General features: G+C 50.8%; 2 protein-coding genes across 5 annotated transcripts; one reads left to right on the forward strand and one right to left on the reverse strand.

Moving 5' to 3' along the window:
* The first annotated feature begins 336 nt into the window (after nt 1-336).
* Nucleotides 337-10,953, forward strand: CAMK1 (calcium/calmodulin dependent protein kinase I). 2 transcript variants are annotated; one of them, XM_026016851.2, is made up of 12 exons: nt 337-773; nt 2,868-2,982; nt 4,615-4,746; nt 6,039-6,113; nt 6,199-6,337; nt 7,137-7,263; nt 7,358-7,433; nt 8,133-8,245; nt 8,835-8,913; nt 9,010-9,097; nt 10,448-10,565; nt 10,674-10,953. In XM_026016851.2, exons 2-12 carry the CDS (start codon nt 2,900-2,902, stop codon nt 10,754-10,756), a joined length of 1,113 nt encoding a protein of 370 aa, XP_025872636.1. In that variant the 5' UTR covers nt 337-773; nt 2,868-2,899; the 3' UTR covers nt 10,757-10,953. The 2 variants fall into 2 exon arrangements, with proteins under 2 accessions (XP_025872636.1, XP_025872637.1); XM_026016852.2 differs by having other exon boundaries at nt 626-769.
* OGG1 (8-oxoguanine DNA glycosylase) lies at nt 10,889-16,208 on the reverse strand. Of its 3 annotated transcripts, none has more exons than XM_026016853.2 (7): nt 15,914-16,208; nt 15,268-15,515; nt 14,521-14,700; nt 12,689-12,870; nt 11,706-11,856; nt 11,520-11,569; nt 10,889-11,215 (listed from the first exon to the last, which is right to left on the reverse strand). In XM_026016853.2, the coding sequence occupies exons 1-7, from the start codon at nt 16,018-16,020 to the stop codon at nt 11,129-11,131; spliced, it is 1,005 nt and encodes a 334-aa protein (XP_025872638.2). In that variant the 5' UTR covers nt 16,021-16,208; the 3' UTR covers nt 10,889-11,128. The 3 variants fall into 3 exon arrangements, with proteins under 3 accessions (XP_025872638.2, XP_025872639.2, XP_072578287.1); XM_026016854.2 differs by having other exon boundaries at nt 15,268-15,466; nt 15,914-16,177; XM_072722186.1 differs by having other exon boundaries at nt 15,268-15,539; nt 15,914-16,164.
* Nucleotides 16,209-17,342: the final 1,134 nt, after the last annotated feature.

Consider the following 17,342-nt stretch of genomic DNA (forward strand, 5'->3'; position numbering starts at 1 on the left):
CCCTCTCCATAGCAGTGCCTTGGGGCACCACACCTATTTTGAGGGGCAGGTGCAGGGCACTGGCCCAGGGACACTGCAGGGTCTACAGGTCTGTTTTCCTCCTGCCTGTCAACTGGGGCCGCCACCCTATAACTGCCTCCATTCTTTTCACTGTCTACTCTTGCTTTGCCCTTTCTCTACCCTCCACCCCCCCCCCCCCTTCAGTCTCCTGAGCCCTTTTGAGGGCCTAATTCCCTTCTGGGCCCTGGGGGGAAGGTGGGGAGACAGAGCCCAAGATCCCCAAGGGAGCTCCCAGAACTGGTCTGAAACTCCACAAACGACTGGTGGAACCGGCCAGACTCTGGCATCACACAGACCTGGATTCGAATTGATTTTGCCTCTGACCAGCTGCTGATTTTGAACCCTTCGTCTCTCTGGGCCTCAGTTGTCCCCTCTGTGAAATGGGGGCCCCAGCAGAGAGGAAGGGAAGGAAGAGTCCAGAAGAGCTGACCCAAACTAGGGGGTTCCCCCTCAACTACCGTGACCCTTCCCCAGCCCGGGAGCGCCGCGGAGCCTCCCCGTCCCTCGTCCCTCCGCCGCAGGCTCCTCCTCCACTGACATCAGAGCCGCAGGCGGGCGGAGGGGGCCAGCGAGCCCGAGCCGAGCCCCAGCCAGAGAGCGGGCGGGCGAGCCAGGAGCGCAGCGGCGGCGGGCGGCGGACGGCAACCGGCAGCCAGAGCTCGGCGCCAGCCACCTCGGGCCTCCCAGCCAGCCCCGCGGCGGGGCAGCCGTAGGTACAGCCCCGGGACCCATCCCGCCCATGCTCCGGGGCGCCCAGGAGGGGCGGCTAGGTCTCCCCAGTCCCTGGATACCCTCCCCCAAGGGTGGGAGTGGGTGCCGGGGCGGGCTGGACTCTGGATGGGCAGGGTAGGGTAGGGCAGGGCCTTTCTCTCCAGCCTCAGCCCCAGGCCCAGCAGGTGCCAGGCAGCCGGTGGGGAACTGAGTGGGTATTAGAGGAAGGTGGGGAGGGTGTGTGTGTGCGCGTGTTGTGTGTGTGCTGTGTGCCTGGGTTCAGCTGGGCCTGAATATGGAAGGACTTGGCATTTGGAGCTCTAGATATGTGGGGGCTGTGTTGGGGTGTGCTAATGTCTTAGCACGGGCAGGGCGGCTCAGATATGGAGTTGCCTGTAAAGGTGTCCTTATGGGTGGGGATGTCTGGGAATCAGTGTTTCTGTTGCAGATGTGTCTAAGGTGCTGTGCATGCTGGTATCTGGCTCAAGAGCTGAGGCTATACGGTCATGTACTGAGGATGTTTGAAGTTAGGTGTGTAAGGAGTTGGGGTTCAATTTGGAGCACAGGAGCTTCTAGGGTGTACAGGATGAAGTCAGGTATGAGTGAATCTGGGATGTTCGGTACATAGGTGAGGAGTAGGTGTGTGTGTGTGTGTGTGTGTGAGAGAGAGAGAGAGAGAGAGAAAGAGAAAGAGAGATCTCATCTAAGCATGTGCAGATGTGTTTTGAGGGTGTAAGAGGGAACTGGGGGAGGGATGTTTGGGTATGAGGATATCTGGGGGGAGTGTGTGTTTGGACATGTGTGCTGATGTCTGGGTGTACATGTATGATCAGGTGTTGAGGTGTCTGTGTATGGAATGTACTGAACCTGAGGGCAGGTATTTTGGTTCAGGGGTGTGGGTGGAGCTTGTGGTGTGTCTGTGGACCCATGAGGGCTTGTATTTGCCAGGCCTCCAGGTGGGTTTTAAAACTTTGCCTCTAGAGCTTACCATCATGTCTCCTTTCCTAGAAGTTTCTGACCCTGGGATGGGTGGGTGGCCAGGCTCCCCTGGGAACCAGGTCCCATCCAAGGAGTGGGATCTCACACCTTGACTCTACTCAGGACACCATCCCTCATTCTCCCACAAAGGAAACAGAAAGGGAAAGTGCCTTCCTTGAGGTCACACAGCATGCTGGGCTCTGAATGGGCTCTAGTCTGGTTGCCTATTGGAAAGGCCAGCTAAGAGAGACCACATCACAGTGGGGTTAACAAGCCCTCAGCAAGCTTAGCTAGACCCCAGCCAGTCATCATTTGGGCAACAATGGACCCAGTCCCTATCTATCACCAACCGCAGTCTCCTCATTCTCCATCTGATAAATGGGGAGAGAATGCCCAGCCTTCGGCTAGCAGAGGTCTCAGTGAAAATGGTACAGGCTGGATCAGGGTCAGAAGAAGCCAGGAGGAGACAGGCTGGGTGGTACCATTTCTCAGGCTTCTGGGACCCAAACAGGGAGCCAGGAGGGAGAGGGGGTATTGGGAGGCCTGGGGAGCTCCAGCTGTGGTTGCTGTTGCCATGGTAACAGTGTAGAAGGAGCTATTTAAAAACGTGGCTGAGATATTGCTGGAAGCCCAGGCTGCCGGAAACCTGATTTCCGAGAGTCTGGGTGGGAGAAGAAAGAGGAAGGAGAGGAGACACCCCAGCAATTCCCAGGGTGGGGCTGAGACATTGCTGGTTCTGGGACAGGGTGATGCTCCAGGACTGTGGGCTTCTACAAGCTGCTCTAGGGTCTTCTCTGCTGTCTTCCTGGGGGTCAGTGTCCTTCTGAGTGTTTGGATTTGGAGAGGGAGAAACTGGGAGTTAAGCTGGATAAATGAATGAACAAATGGCTGTGTTGAAAAAAGAACTCTGCTGCCACTTGAAGGATTTTCCTCTAGGCATGCAGATTTGTGGAACAAATGACTGGTAAATGTATGAATTTGCTGAATAACTTTGTCAAATGAATGAATCAAGGAATGAATACATGCAGGCTGAATGACTGAATGGGGCCTCAGTTGCCTAAGTTACAACATGGAAGGCTGGGCCCCATTGAGTCTTTTCCCTCCATTCCTCTTCTCAGGAGCCCTGGCTGTGGCCAGGGGGCAGTGGGCCATGCCGGGGGCAGTGGACGGCCCCAGCTGGAAGCAGGTGGAGGACATTAGGGACATTTACGACTTCCGCGATGTTCTGGGAACGTGAGTCTTAGGGCAGGCAAGGGGGGGTGGAGGGTGAGGCTGTCCCTGAACTGGGGCCTGGCTGCCTGGGGAGGCTGAGTCCAGGGTGGTACTTCCTCTGGTCACTTGATCACTGCTTCCTGTTTCCTATAGTCCGTGCCCCATGGTAGCCTTGCCATGGCCTGGTCCAGCCCATCTTTTCACTACTGGCTGACAGAGGGTGGAACAGAGGCTGCTCTTGGCTGCAGCTCTGGGTTCCTGTGAAAAGAATAAAATAGAGGAGGATGAAGGATCCAGTTTTTCCAACTTTTGGCCAAGAGCTGTTCTTGGCCTAGGTTTAGGAACTGAAGCTGGGCATGGCTCTTTTCTCAGTGGGGGGAATCCAGAAATAACTCAAACCTAATCTCTGCCCCTCAAGTTGATCCTAAACATGTTCAGGGAACACACCCAGGGAAAATGCAACAGGGTTTATTATATGCTCCCATTAAAGTCAGGAATAAGGACTCTGTAGAGCCCAGAATGGTGGCTTCTGCCTAGGGGAACCCTTTCTGCAGAAGGAAGGAAGAGCATAAGCAAAGTCTGAGAAGCAGGTTATGTGTGGAAAGAGGTAAAGAATGGTAGAGCTCATAATCAGAGGCTGGGGGAAGAGTATAACAAGAGGCTGAGGGGAGACAACAGGTCTTGAAAGCTAAGCTATGGAGGTTGGACTTTATCTCATGAGCCATGTGAAGACATTTAAGACATCTTGGCAGGTTTGCAATCCAGAGTGGTCACTCTGGCCAAAGCATGGAGGGTAAATTGTGGAGGGACAAGACTAGAAACCAGCAATGAGGCTGCCACAGTCACTAGTTATTATGATGATTGAGATTTCAGCATGAAAGATACTTTTGACATATGACTTCCTCTTTTCCCAGGGAAAGCAAAAAGTCCTAGAAAGAATACTCCAGTAAATCTTCCTTATAGTTAACTTTAGTGCAAATGAATTTGTTCTTTTCTAAGAGCTTGTTGCAAAATATTGCTTCTCAAATTTCAGTGAGTGTACAAATTATCTGAGGATCTTGTTAAAATGCAGATTCTGATTTAGTGGGTCTGGGTTTGAGGCCTGAGATTCTACACTTCTAAAAAGTTGATGGTTCTTCAAATTAAATAAACCATGACTCAAATTGATTATAGCAGAAAAATAAATGAATCAATTATGCATAAATCAAAAAGCCCAGGGCATAAACTTCAGGAATGGCTGGATCCAGGGGCACACATGATGTTATCAGGAAATTGTCATCAGGAATTTCTTAGCTCTGATTTCCTTTGTGCTACCTTCATTCTCAAGCAGGCTTTTCTCAAGTGGTGGCAAAGAGAACCACTATTAGCTCCAGACTTGCATCTTACCAGCTTGGGAGGAAAGAGCAGCTCATTCTCAAAGTGCCAATGGCTTGCACACGACCCAGTTACTGTCCCCAGGGATAGACTACTCTGATTGGCCAGACCTGGGTCATGTGACCACTTCAAGGACCAGGGGGTGGAAGAGTGATGGAGGGAGGCTCATCCCACATTCTTGGTTCACAAGTGGTCACCTAACCCATAGGGGTATGGAGGAGGGGCTGAAGGGAAGCTAAGGTTCCAGTTCCCTTCCTCATGAATCCCCTCTCTCTGCAGGGGGGCCTTCTCAGAGGTAATCTTGGCAGAAGATAAGAGAACTCACAAGCTGGTGGCCATCAAATGCATCGCCAAGAAGGCTCTGGAGGGCAAGGAGGGCAGCATGGAGAATGAGATCGCTGTCCTGCACAAGTGCGTGGGCCATAGTGTGTCTGGCCTGGGTTGACCCTGCCTTGACTCCTCCCATTCTCTTCCCACCTCTGCTTTGGGCAAAGGGTTTAACCTGTGAGCCTCAAATTGCTCACTTACAAAGTGGGGTAATAATCTCTACCTGGTAGGGTTGTGGACTGCATTAGAGATTTCTTTATTTCATGTGTCTGGTGCAACAGCTAACATGACAGATGTGATTGAAATGCCACTGCTTATTTACAGTGGTTTAATCTGTTCAGTCAGATCTAAAAGTCAGTCCTTGAATGTGGCTCAGAGCAATGTATCTCAACTGGTGCTATTGTAGACCTACCTCAAGTTCCTCCCTATATATTGAAGCCACTCAGGAAGTTAAAAAATGCCTGTCTCATGACCCCCTGACTAAATCAGTAACCAACTGGTCTATGATTTGCTCATACTGATGTGAAACCTGCTGCCCTCACTGGAAAGCTTATAGAGAAGCTTCACTTGCATCTTCTCCCCTGAACTTTCTAACTACCCTGGGCAGGAATGAAATGGTCATTTCCACTATTGGGTGGAGGAGGGGGACTGAGGCCCAGAGAGGGAAAGGGATTTGCCCAAGGTCACACAGCAACTTTGTGGCAGAGCCATGGCTTCCAACAAGCTCAGTCACCATCTTTGGTTCATTTATCAAGCATTCATTGTGTGTTAGACATTGTGCTGAGATTCTTACCTGCATTTTCTCACATGATTCTCACTCCAACTGTCTGAGGGAAGTACTATCGTTGGCTTCATATTACAGATGAGGAAACTGAAGCTTAATACTCAATGAATAAGTGAGCACTTACTCTACACCAGGTGTAGGAGGAACAGTGGTAAGATAAAGCTCTTGGTATCCTGGAGTTGGCGTTCCGGTGGCAGAGACTGACCAACTTATAAACACAGGAATATTTTAAAATCATATATTGATCAGTGCTGCGAGGTAAAAAAGATTTGCCCCCGAATAACACAGTAGAGGCAGGTGAGACCCAGGTCTGTCCGAAGCCAGAGCCCACTGTTTTATTTATTTCTATTTTATTTATTTGTTTTATTTATTTCTATTTTATTTATTTATTTCTATTTCTATTTTATTTATTTGGAAGGTTCGCTCCTACCTTCCATTACATCATAATAAATTATGGTAAATCAGGTTTACCTTTTGGGACTCAGAGATCTGCTCTGTCCTGCCCGGACAGGGCATTGCATTGGTGGTTCTTCGAGGTGAGCATAGGAAGATGGCTGCCCTCAGCTCTGAACTACCTCATTTCTCCTTTCAGGATCAAGCACCCCAACATTGTAGCCCTGGATGACATCTATGAGAGTGGGGGCCACCTCTACCTCATCATGCAGCTGTGAGTGGCCTCACCCCTTGCTCACACCTCTCCCTGCCACCCCTCCCTACCCTCTGTGGCCAGAGTGTCCTGTCCCCGGCTGCAGGGTGTCTGGTGGGGAGCTGTTTGACCGCATCGTAGAGAAAGGCTTCTACACAGAGCGGGATGCCAGTCGCCTCATCTTCCAGGTGCTGGATGCTGTCAAGTACCTTCACGACCTTGGCATCGTACACCGAGACCTCAAGGTGGGGTGTGAGTGTGTGTGAGCTGGGGTGCCAGATGGGGCCTCCACAAACCCCTCACTGTGCAGCCTGGGGCAACTCTTATCCCCTCCCCGAGCCTTGGCTTCCCATCTGCAAAGTGTACCTGTAAAGCCTAAACTGCCTCTGCCCATTCTAGTTTGGACACTCAAATGGATACAAAGGTGAATGGTGCTGATATTTTATCCAATAATGAATAGATCTTTTTCTGCTAATAAAAGTCCCCCTTGCTCTTTGTAGAAAACTTGAAGGGGACAGAAAAACATAAAGAAGCCAGAAACCCCTGAAGTCCTATACCTCAGTGACTAGGATGGGTTCACATTTTGTAGTACATCTCCTTAGGTCTAGAAGAGGGCTGGGGTGAGATAGTTCTGGGCTGGAATTCTGTCCATGCTACTCCCTAATTGTAGTTTCTTAGGCAAGTCACTTTGCCTCGAAAGGCATCTGTTTTCCTCATCTGTAAAGTGGGATTATTCAGACTGGCCTGACAGGGATGTGGTAAGAATGCTGGCACACAGTAGGTGCTCAACAATTTTTTAGGGTTTCACAATACAAACCTGAAGTTTATAGAAAATTCCCTCTCACATTCTGGAGGCCCTTGTCTTTTCTGGTACTTTTAACCTCCTTGAGAACTTCCTTGAGTTTCTTGTGCCTTCAACCAAGATGGCAGCCATGAAGCCACAGTGGCTTTGGGAGGCTCAGTTTCTGAGGGGTGTTAGGGGAGGCAGAAGGTCCTGCCAACCTCTGGCCATCTCTGCCTCTTTTTTACCCTCCGCTTTCCAAGCCAGAGAATCTGTTGTACTATAGCCTGGATGAAGACTCCAAGATCATGATCTCTGACTTTGGCCTCTCCAAGATGGAGGACCCTGGCAGTGTGCTCTCCACAGCCTGTGGAACCCCAGGATATGTGGGTATGGAGCACCCTGGGCTAGGGCCATGGGTAGGGGAGGAATGGGGAGCTGCAGGGCAGAGATTTGTCACCACTATTTGCCTTTCCCTCCATAGCCCCTGAGGTCCTGGCCCAGAAGCCCTACAGCAAGGCAGTAGATTGTTGGTCCATTGGGGTCATCGCCTACATTCTGTGAGTGGGGGCTTGGCCATTGGGGCGTGTGTGGCTCCAACGTTCTCTTCTCCTCTACTTTGCTTTCTTCCTCCTCTCTGCTATTTCTTCCTTCCTGCTATCTATGTTTATATCTACCCATTAATGGCTTAAGCTTACTTCATTCAATTCATACTGTTTCTGGCACTGTGCTAAGCACTGAGGATTTAGCAAAGAACAAAACAAAGTGCCTGCCCTTAGGGAGCAAAACCACTAGTAGGGGAGATAGACAATAAACAAGTAAATAAATCTATAAAATAATGCTAGGTAGTAGAATACTATGAAGAAAAATCAAGCAGGGTAGGGAGATGGGGATGGATGCCATTTTAGATAAGAAAGTCAGGAAAGTCCTTTCTTAGGAGGCAACATTGGAATAGCATCCTGAATGAAGTGAGGGAGTCAGACATTCAAGGTGTGGGGGAAGAATGGTTTAGGCAGAAGGAAGAGCAAGTGCAAAGGCCCTGAGGAAGGAAAGATGGTAGCAAATTGAGGAACAGAAAGGCCAGTGTAGCTGGACAGGGATGAAAAAATCAGAGAGGGTCAGATTTCCATTTTCCCTCTTTGTAAAAGGGGGACCTCCTTCCTATGGGTGCTACTTGACCCAAGATCGCCCCAAAGCTCCATCCTGGAGCCAATGGGTGCCCTGAAAGTGGATATGAGGATGAGTTTCTCCCTGCCCAGGCTCTGCGGTTACCCCCCCTTCTATGACGAGAATGATGCCAAACTCTTTGAACAGATTTTGAAGGCCGAGTACGAATTTGACTCTCCTTACTGGGACGACATCTCTGATTCTGGTATTTGAGGCTTTGCCTTCTTCCCCTGGGCCCTACCTCTGGTGCCTTTCTCAGCTGCTTTGGGGTCTCTTCACTGCTTGCCTTGGTCACATTCCCCAGCCCCAAACTAAGAGCTGTCTTTGAGACTAGACATCCCACCCCAGGTGCTTCCCTCTGCCTGGCCTCCAGTCTGAGAAGCTTGTAGGCATGCATTCATTCAGCCTTCAAAAATAGGAATTTTTAAAATACCTCACCTGTGGACTTCTTAATGCCTGAAACACTGCCATAAAGGTTTTCATCTGTCCTTTTGTGCCTCCTATTAGGAGGCAAACCCGTGAAGCCATTATCAGGCACTTAAACATCAGTGTGAATGCACTGAGTAGAACGAAGAACAAGTTTTTCATAAGGGAAAACGGAGAGAGCTGGAAGGCTGGGGTGGGCAGAGGGCTTAGAGAAAGAGTACAGGTGGGATCGGGTGGTGCATGGACAAATCTGGCCTCTCGTCTTGCTTAAGTGCCAGGCCAGACCTGAGGGGGTGGGTTTTGTCTTTGGGGGTGTCCACAGGCACCACCATGCTGTTTCTGTTTTTGCTTTTGTCTTGGGGGTTTAGCCAAAGACTTCATCCAGCACTTGATGGAGAAGGATCCAGAGAAGAGGTTCACCTGTGAACAGGCCTTGCAGCACCCGTGGTGAGAGCTCCCACAAGCTGCAAGCTGGGGTGGGGTCCGGGGCCCTCAAGCCTGTTTCTGCCTTCACAGACAACCCTCCACACACCTCCATTCTAGGATTGCAGGAGATACGGCTCTGGATAAGAATATTCACCAGTCCGTGAGTGAGCAGATCAAGAAGAACTTTGCCAAGAGCAAGTGGAAGGTGAGCCCACATCCCTAGTCCTGGGTCTCAGCATCCTCAGGCCTCCTCCCCACCACACTCCAGACCTCAGCCCCCACAGCACCTATCATCAAGTCAAGCACACAGTAACTGCTCAGGGATGCTTACTGAAGAATCTCATTCACTCATTCATTCAACACTCCCTGACACCTACCCTACCCCAGTGACAGTCCAAGTCTAGAGGGAGAACAGTATAATTCTTACAGACATCTACTCTAATCTATGAGGTCCTGGAAGGGATGGATGTAGGGTTGCTGATGGCCTGACAGACCTATTCGACCTGACAGCTGAGTGGGAATTAGCCAGGTACAGCAGAATCATGTCTGAGGCATAGGGAACTGGTATGCAGAAGGTCAGGGGCAAGAGAAAGAGTGTGGCCACTCAGGAAAGTGCAAGTGTTCAGTAAGCCAGGATGGACTGGAGGGGCTGCAGGGCAGGAACCCAGACTGGAAATGCAGGTAGAGGCCTCAAGTGCCACAGTGGAGAACGGACTCAGTCCTGAAGATAATGGGGGAGCCCCAGAAGGATTTTCAGCAGTAATCTGCCTTCCAGAAAGGGCTCTCAGAGTGCAGAGGGAGGCATGGACTTAAGGCTGGGAGACCCTTTCTGAGGCTATGGTAGAGATGTGGGCAGATGGTGAGGGCTTAGACCAGAGAATAGCAGATGGCTTAGGAGTCCTTTAGGATGTAGAAATGACAAGAAGTGATGGTAGAAGAGACATTGGCAGAGAGAGGTGGGCGATCAAGGGGTGGCCTAATATCTTGGTTAGGGAAATGGTGAATGGTGGTATTATCACTGAGATGGGGATTCCAGGGGCACATACTTAGGGGGGGTGATGATTTTGGTTTTGAGGGATATGCAGGATACCTCTGTGGATATGTTGAAGAGAAAATGATACACACACATCTGGGCAAGTAATTTAACCTCTCTGTGCCTCAGTTTTCTCCTATGGCAATGGTGACACTAACATTGCCTACCTCAAAGACCTCTGTGAAGATTAAATGAATTGCTAAATAAAGTGCTTAGAACAGTGCCTGACATATAATGTTGTATTAAGGGTTTGCAATGATGTGAATATGAATCAATTATACATAAAGGGCTATATATACTTGTTCATATATGTATATATATATGCATATATGCATATATGTTTGTATGAATATATAATATGGCTGTATGTCATTTAATAAAGCCTGGTAGTGGTTTCAGGGAAGTCTTAGGGGATCAACCAATAACACCTGAATGAAAATAATAAAACCACTGTAAGAATCCCCCAGTAGACCTGTCACATGATCTCCCACTCTCAAAAGTCCATTCTCCTTCTCCCCACAGCAAGCTTTCAATGCCACGGCCGTGGTGCGGCATATGAGGAAGCTCCAGCTGGGCACCAGTCAGGAGGGGCAGGGACCGACGGCAAGCCACGGGGAGCTGCTGACGCCAGCAGCTGGGGGTGAGGACCAGTGCTCTGTGGAAGGGCATAAGTGGTCCCTGAAGAGGCATCCAGGCTGGAGTGGAGGGTCTGCTCCTGCAGCCAACTCTGTTCTCTCTCCCCATGTAGGGCCAGCGGCTGGCTGCTGCTGTCGAGATGGCTGCGTGGAGCCGGGCCCAGAACTGTCCCCTACGCTGCCCCCGAAGTTCTAGGGCCCTAGATTCAGGGTCCGACCCCTTTGTGTGGGAGCGGTTGGGGCAGCCTGCTCCCCTTCCCTCCCCAAATTGGAGAGTTACCCTGCTCCACTGCCTCCCCACCCCTTTCCCTATCACTCCTCCACTGCATTTTCCATACAAATGTTTCTATTTTATTGTTCTTTCTTGTAATAAAGGGAAGAGATAAAAACATAGGTAGCGCCGTCTCCCCAGATAATCCTCACCCCACATTGCTGTGCAAACTGCTTCATTTGAGTGGACCCGGCCTCTGAGGTAGTTGCAGGAAGCTCCCTTCCCAGCAAGAGGCTGGATGGCAGAGGGAAGTTGGGAAAGGTACTTGGGGAAATCCCTTTGTCCAGTGTCCCCCACCTAGCTTTCTAGGTCTGTAGATCTCCTGCGCTTTGCTGATGGCTCCTGAGCTCGATGGGGTTGGCGCAGGTCAGCACTGAACAGGACCTGGGGGCAGAGGAATGGATAATGTGTGAGGTCAGGGTATACGGGGTCAGAGCTGGTAGGGCTGGTGGCAGTGTGGAGAGATACAAGACTTCAGGGGGAGCAGGGTTGGGGCAAGGAGCGTCCACTAGAGTCAGAGCTGGGATGGGTGAAGAGTCCTGTAGGACCACCTGGAATAGTGGTGGTGGTGGAGGAGTGGACTGAGTCAGGGCTGAGGAGGAGGAGTCCTAAGGAGTCTGGGCCAGATGAAGAGGAGGAGGAGGAGGAGGAGGAGGAGGAGGAGGAGCAGAAGCTTCAGTATACTTACTGCTTGGGCCCAGCCAGCATAAGGTCCCCACAGACTCCGGAAAAAGTTTCCTACACCAGAAGTGATAAGGCAAAATTAATTGGCCCTCCTATTCCCAGTCCACAGGAGTGGGATTTTGTGGAGAGGTGTGAAAACTTTTTACCACCTCAGCCCACTAGCAGCCCCAGCATCCCACTCTCTCCTTACCCAGTTCCTTGTTAGTCTGGGGGCTTGGACCCTTGGCCTGGGATGTGCTGGGGTGCCAGCTATAGTCACGCTGGGCAATCTGCCACACGTGGACATCCACGGGCACAGCCTGGGGCTTGTCTAGGGCCATCAAGCAGATGCAGTCAGCCACCTTTGAGAGAAAAAGTAAGCCACGGAGGAGGAATGATAGGATCCAGCCAGTATCCTGCTTCTGGTCCCAAAGCTGGCTGTTTCCTTCTCCACTCTGAGGTTACTATTATTTTATATTCTCCATCAATATATACCCTCTTGTAATAGCTTTAAAAATAGCTATGATGAGAGTTCTACTGCGTGAACATCTACGTGGGCCAGGTTCTCATCATAACCTGGAAGAAGACAGTACTATATCCATTCTACAAACAAGAAAATGGAGGTTCAGAAAGGCGAAGGGACTTGGCCAAGGTTACATGGCCAGGAAGAGGTAGAACCCAGATTTACTGTTAGGCTGAAGTTCAGAGTCTATTAAAAAAGTTTTTTAAACAAAAATTCATTTTTTAAACTACAGAGAAGTATAAAGAAGGAAATAAATGGCCAATTCCCAATCATCTTACTGCTAGCAAACCTTGTTGATACTAAACAAAAACTCTTATAAGTACAGGTAATTTCAAGATAAGAACATGAAAAGGGGAAACATCTTTCCATTTGTCTTCCCAAAGGTAACCAGTATTAAGTTTCCTAGATTCTTTCTGGAAATTTCTGCATAAATATACCAGTGTATATGTGCACCTGAACAAATGACCTTTTAAAAAAATACACTCATGGGACAATGTTCTCTATACTATTTCTGAAATTTGCATTTTCTCTAGTAAAACACCTGCTCATATCCTTTCTCTTCTTGCTCTGCCTCCAGAAGCCCAGCATGTACCAGCTCTCAGGCCTGCTTATCTCCTCTGCTGCTCTCTGCATGGATGATAAGGGTAGCTCCTATCCCCCTGGGACCTCACCTTGGTGCCCACCCCGGGCAAGGTGCACAGGGCCTTGTGGGCCTCCTCGTAGGGGGCCTTGCGCAGCTGCTGCAGCCAGGGCAGCCCGCCCTGTTCTTCTAGGATGGCTCGGGCACTGGCACTCACGTAGCGGGCACGGTACCCCAGGCCCAGCTTCCTGAGCTGAGCCTCTACTTCTGGCCCTGTTGGGGGTACAGAGGGTAGGATTCAGGCATCTTCAAATACTTCTTATCTTCAAGCTAGTGTGTGAACCCTCTTCCCCATAGGAATGCTTTTCCTAAGCACCCCTCTCCCACCTCATCGCCCCCTGGGAGGCCCCAGGACACTTACAGGTGCAAAGGAAAGGGTTCAAACTTGGGTTCTACCCCTCTACAAATGTTTTCTGAGCACCTACCACCCAGTTTTGGGTACTAGAAGAGGGACTGAGAGGACACGCTGCCCTGGAGGAACTTTCTAAAGTACATTCACGTCCATAACCTCAAATAATAACCATAATAACAATGATAGCTTCTATTATCAAGTGCTGGGTATCTTGTGCTGAAAAAGTGCTTTAGGTATATTATCACGCTTTTTTCAAGGACCCTGATAACAATACTGTTATTTAGGTTAATGACTTGTTCAAGAGGGGTATCTGGGTGGCTCAGTCGGGTTGAGCATTTGCCTTCTGCTCAGGCCATGGTCTTGGGGTCCTGGGATCATGGGGCTCCCTGCTCAGCAGGGAGTCTGCTTCTCTTTCTCTCTCTCTCTCTCTCTCTCCCCCCTGCTTGTGTTTGCTCTCTCTCCTGCTCAAATAAATAAAATCTTAAAAAAAATTTTTTTAAATAAATAAATAAATAAATAAATAAATAAATAAATAAATAAATAATAAATTAGAAAAAAAAAAACTTGCTCAAGAAAGGACATGGGATCTTGCACCCAGGTCTGGGAAACCAAAGCCCCTGCTCTTAGACCATTAGAGTACCCTACCTCATGACTGCTTTGCTCACCACTCAAATCCTTCTGGATAGAAAGGATTATTCCCATCCTACAAACAAGGGAAGCTTGAATAGGTAAATCAATTCTTTTGGTCTTATAACTACTAAACTGGGGGCTGAGGCCCATGACTGGGTTTCTATTTTTCCCCCCCAAGACTGAGTTTCTAAGTACCAAAAACATTTTCTTTTCTCTAGGTGGTGTATCTCCTTGCTCTGTGGTCCCTAAGCACTTCTCCTAGCTTTATTCTCACATCTGCCAACTGATATACTTGCCTCTGTAAAATACTCGCCTTACAGAGCTGCTATGAAGAACACTTATGTTCTTGAATGCAAAATTGTTGGGTTCACTGTAGAGATAGCAACTTAAATTTTTTGCATAATTCCTGGATGTCAAACACTGCCCTAGGTGCAGGATGTGTATTTCTTTACTTCACCCTTGTGGCAACTGATAGGTAGGTGTCATTATTATCCTGTTCCACAGATGAAGAAACTGACACAGAGAGACTAAATAATGTGCTCAAGGTCATATAGTTAGACGCCAAGTGCCAAAGGTAGAATTCAGACAGACCTAGGCAGTTTTCTCCAGAATGAGTGCTCTTAACCCCAAAGTACTGTATACCATATACAGTTGGTTTTTTTGCCGAAGCATTGAACTCCTGGGGTATGAAGCAAAGACTGGCGAGGTGCTGACATTTCAGGGACATATGGGGACGATGAGGTGAGGCTGATCAGACCAGGCAAGGTGGTTCTGGAGGAGGACAGTGGGAGGGCAGGAAGCTTTGAGATGGGAGATGGTCCAGGGAAGAACTGAAGAGACCCTGAATGCTACTGGAGGTTCTGAGGGACCCATCTACTCACCAGCCAGGGCCTGCAGGCTGGGGAAGCCATGGTAGGTGACATCATCAAGCTGGATGAGCCGAGGTCCAAAGGCCTGGCAGAGCCGTTCTACCATGCCAGTGATGCGAGCAATGTTGTTGTTGGAGGAACAGATGAAGGAGAAAAGGCACTCGATGGGGTCCTGTTGCAGGAGTCGCACACCTGGGGACCAGAAAGGTAGGGGATAGGATACAGACCTAGTGTCAGGAGTGGCCTCTTTCCACCCTCAGATCCTGGGCACCAAAGATCTAGAAGGATCCCTGGGGAATGAGGGACTGAGATGTCAGAGAAGGCAATACCAGAGTTCTCATTCCTCATGGCATTGGTGAGGTCTGGGCTATCATTACATTCCACAGACATAGAAACCACAATGTAAACACTATGAGGATGGGGATTTGTGTCTGTTTTGTTCACTGATATATTCCCAATCACATAGCAGATGTTCTATAAATATTTACAGAATGAATGACGTCACCTGCCCCAGATCACACAGCCAGGATTTGGTTCACTATCCTGTCAGTACATTCTGGTAATCAGCAGAACAATAATAATAGTAATAATAATTACTATGTGTCAGGCCCTATTCTAAGCGAAACTTTAGACGTATTAGCTCCTTTAATCCTCATAAAATTCTATGAGGTGGGTATAATACCCATTTTACAGATGGTGAAACTGTAAATTTAATCAAATTACAAGAACTCCGATCCCTGCCCCAATCCTTGAATTCACCTTGGAATTTCTGTGAAACCTCTTGGAAGTGGGGGTCTGCAGAACTCCAATGGTGATATAGTTGAGCCAGGCTGACATCCAGCTGGAAGTACTGGTGCACAGTCTTTAGCTCTTCTGGTGTGGGTCTGCCAACCCATCCGTTGTCGTCTCGGTACACAGTACAGTAGAGCTCCTCCTCAGTCTGGGTCAATGTCCATACCTGGTTCGCCAGCACGCCAGTCCAGTGTGCAGGGTCTTGCTCCCTCCACCTGAGCCCCCAGGCACACAGCAGCCTTGGCACTCAGTTTTCCTTCTTGCACTCTTTGGGGCCCTCCCACCCTACCATAACTCCTCAGAACACCGCACTGGCTTTTTTTTTTTTTTAAATAATGTAGGCTCCACGCCCAGCGTGGAGCCCAATGCTGAGCTTGAACTCACGACCCTGAGATCAAGACTTGAATAGAGATCAAGAATCGGATGGTTAATCGACTCAGCCACTCAGGCGTCCCTGCACTGGCTTTTTACCTCCACTTTGTAAAGGAGGTAAGTAAACAGGCTCACTACCCGTGCCACAGTTTCCTCTTCTGTACCCTGAGGTTTCCTCCATCACCCTCATCCTTTACTCCAGACCTACAGTGTCGAGGGGCCCGGAGTCGGGGTCACTCACCGGAAGGACTGTCCGGAAGCCAGAACCAGGTCCAGGCGCAGCTCTGAGCGTGGACAGGGGATGGAGGCCCACAGGGCCGGGAAAGAGGCTAGAGTGCGATGCCCCATGATGCACAGCACCGGGCAGCGAGCTAACCATTCCACGCTAGGCCCCGCCTCACAATCGCCCCGCCCACTCGGTACCCGAGTTCTTTTGCCACAAACCACGCCCAGGCAGCCCCCTTAGGGCCTCGCCCACCAAACCCTTGCCCCAGAAAGTTTACGTAAGGCCCGCCCAGTTTCATTTAATTCCTCCACTCCCCGCAGGCCCCGCCCCTCAAGGCCTCCTGAGCCCCGCCCCTCCGCCCCCTCCTCCTTATAGATCCTCCCCGGGCCCCGCCTCCCGGCGCGCACCCGCCCGGGCTCCCAGCTGCCGACTTAGGGAGCGCGAGCAAACGCACTCTTCCGGCTTCTCCGGGGGGCGGACTCGCCCTCACCGGAAGTAGGACTCAGGCCTGGCTTATTGGGTCCCGAGGTAGCCAATCCGCGGAGAAGTAAGAGGCGCCAATGAGAATAGGGTGTGGCGGCGGGTGGGCGGGTCCCTCCGGGGCGCCGCAGCGGTTGGCGCGCGCTGGGCTCGCCGCCCGCTGTCGGCCTCTCCTCCCGGGCTGTCTGCGCTCGGCACGCCGGGGTGTCCAATCCCCGCGCCCCGCGGACCGGCCGCAGAATGCGCCCTCGGGCTCCAGTCCTTACGGCCTGACCTCAGAGCCCCGGAGTTCCTCAGGGCTTGCCCGCCCGCGGAACCAAAGCCTGTCCCTCACCGTCCTCAGAAAGCCGTTCTCCATACCGAGCCTCTCCGGTCGGAGATTCGCCCTCTTGACGGAGAATCGGAGCCGAACTTGGCTCGAGGCCCCTGTGAGGCCCCGTGAGGCCCCGTGAGTCGTCTCCACAGCATCTGTCACCTGCGGATCCTGTCTTCGCACTGGCCGGCCGGGCCGCTCTCCTCCCAAAGGCCTCATGGAGCCTCGACTCGGCCGTCAGGCCTCCTCACAGACTCCGCTCCTAGGAGGCCGGCTCCTCGGACTGCCGCCCCGCCGCTCCCTCGGGTCTCGGGGCACTCCCTCACCAGTACTCGATCCTCTCCTGCCCTGCCCCGCCCCGAGGAAAGATGTGTTACCTAACTTCTTCCCTTGCGGAGGGAGCCGGTGAGCGAGGAGCTAGGAGACAGGAGCTGTATCTGGGCCACTTTTCACCTCGTAGCACAGTGGTTTGGGGTTCCTGGGTCTGTGGACTGCAGACTCCAGGACAATTTGTGTGCAGCTGATGTCCGACCCACAGTCCCTGGTAGGGAGCACCAGGAGCACAGTTATCCGACACGCTCGCTCCTCAGCAGCTGCAAGGCCCAGGGCGGCTACCTCCTGTGGCTCTCCCCTCCAGGCCTGCCTAGCACT

The sequence above is a fragment of the Vulpes vulpes genome, chromosome 9, assembly GCF_048418805.1.
Source record: "Vulpes vulpes isolate BD-2025 chromosome 9, VulVul3, whole genome shotgun sequence".
In the NCBI taxonomy this organism is placed as follows: Eukaryota; Metazoa; Chordata; class Mammalia; order Carnivora; family Canidae; genus Vulpes; species Vulpes vulpes.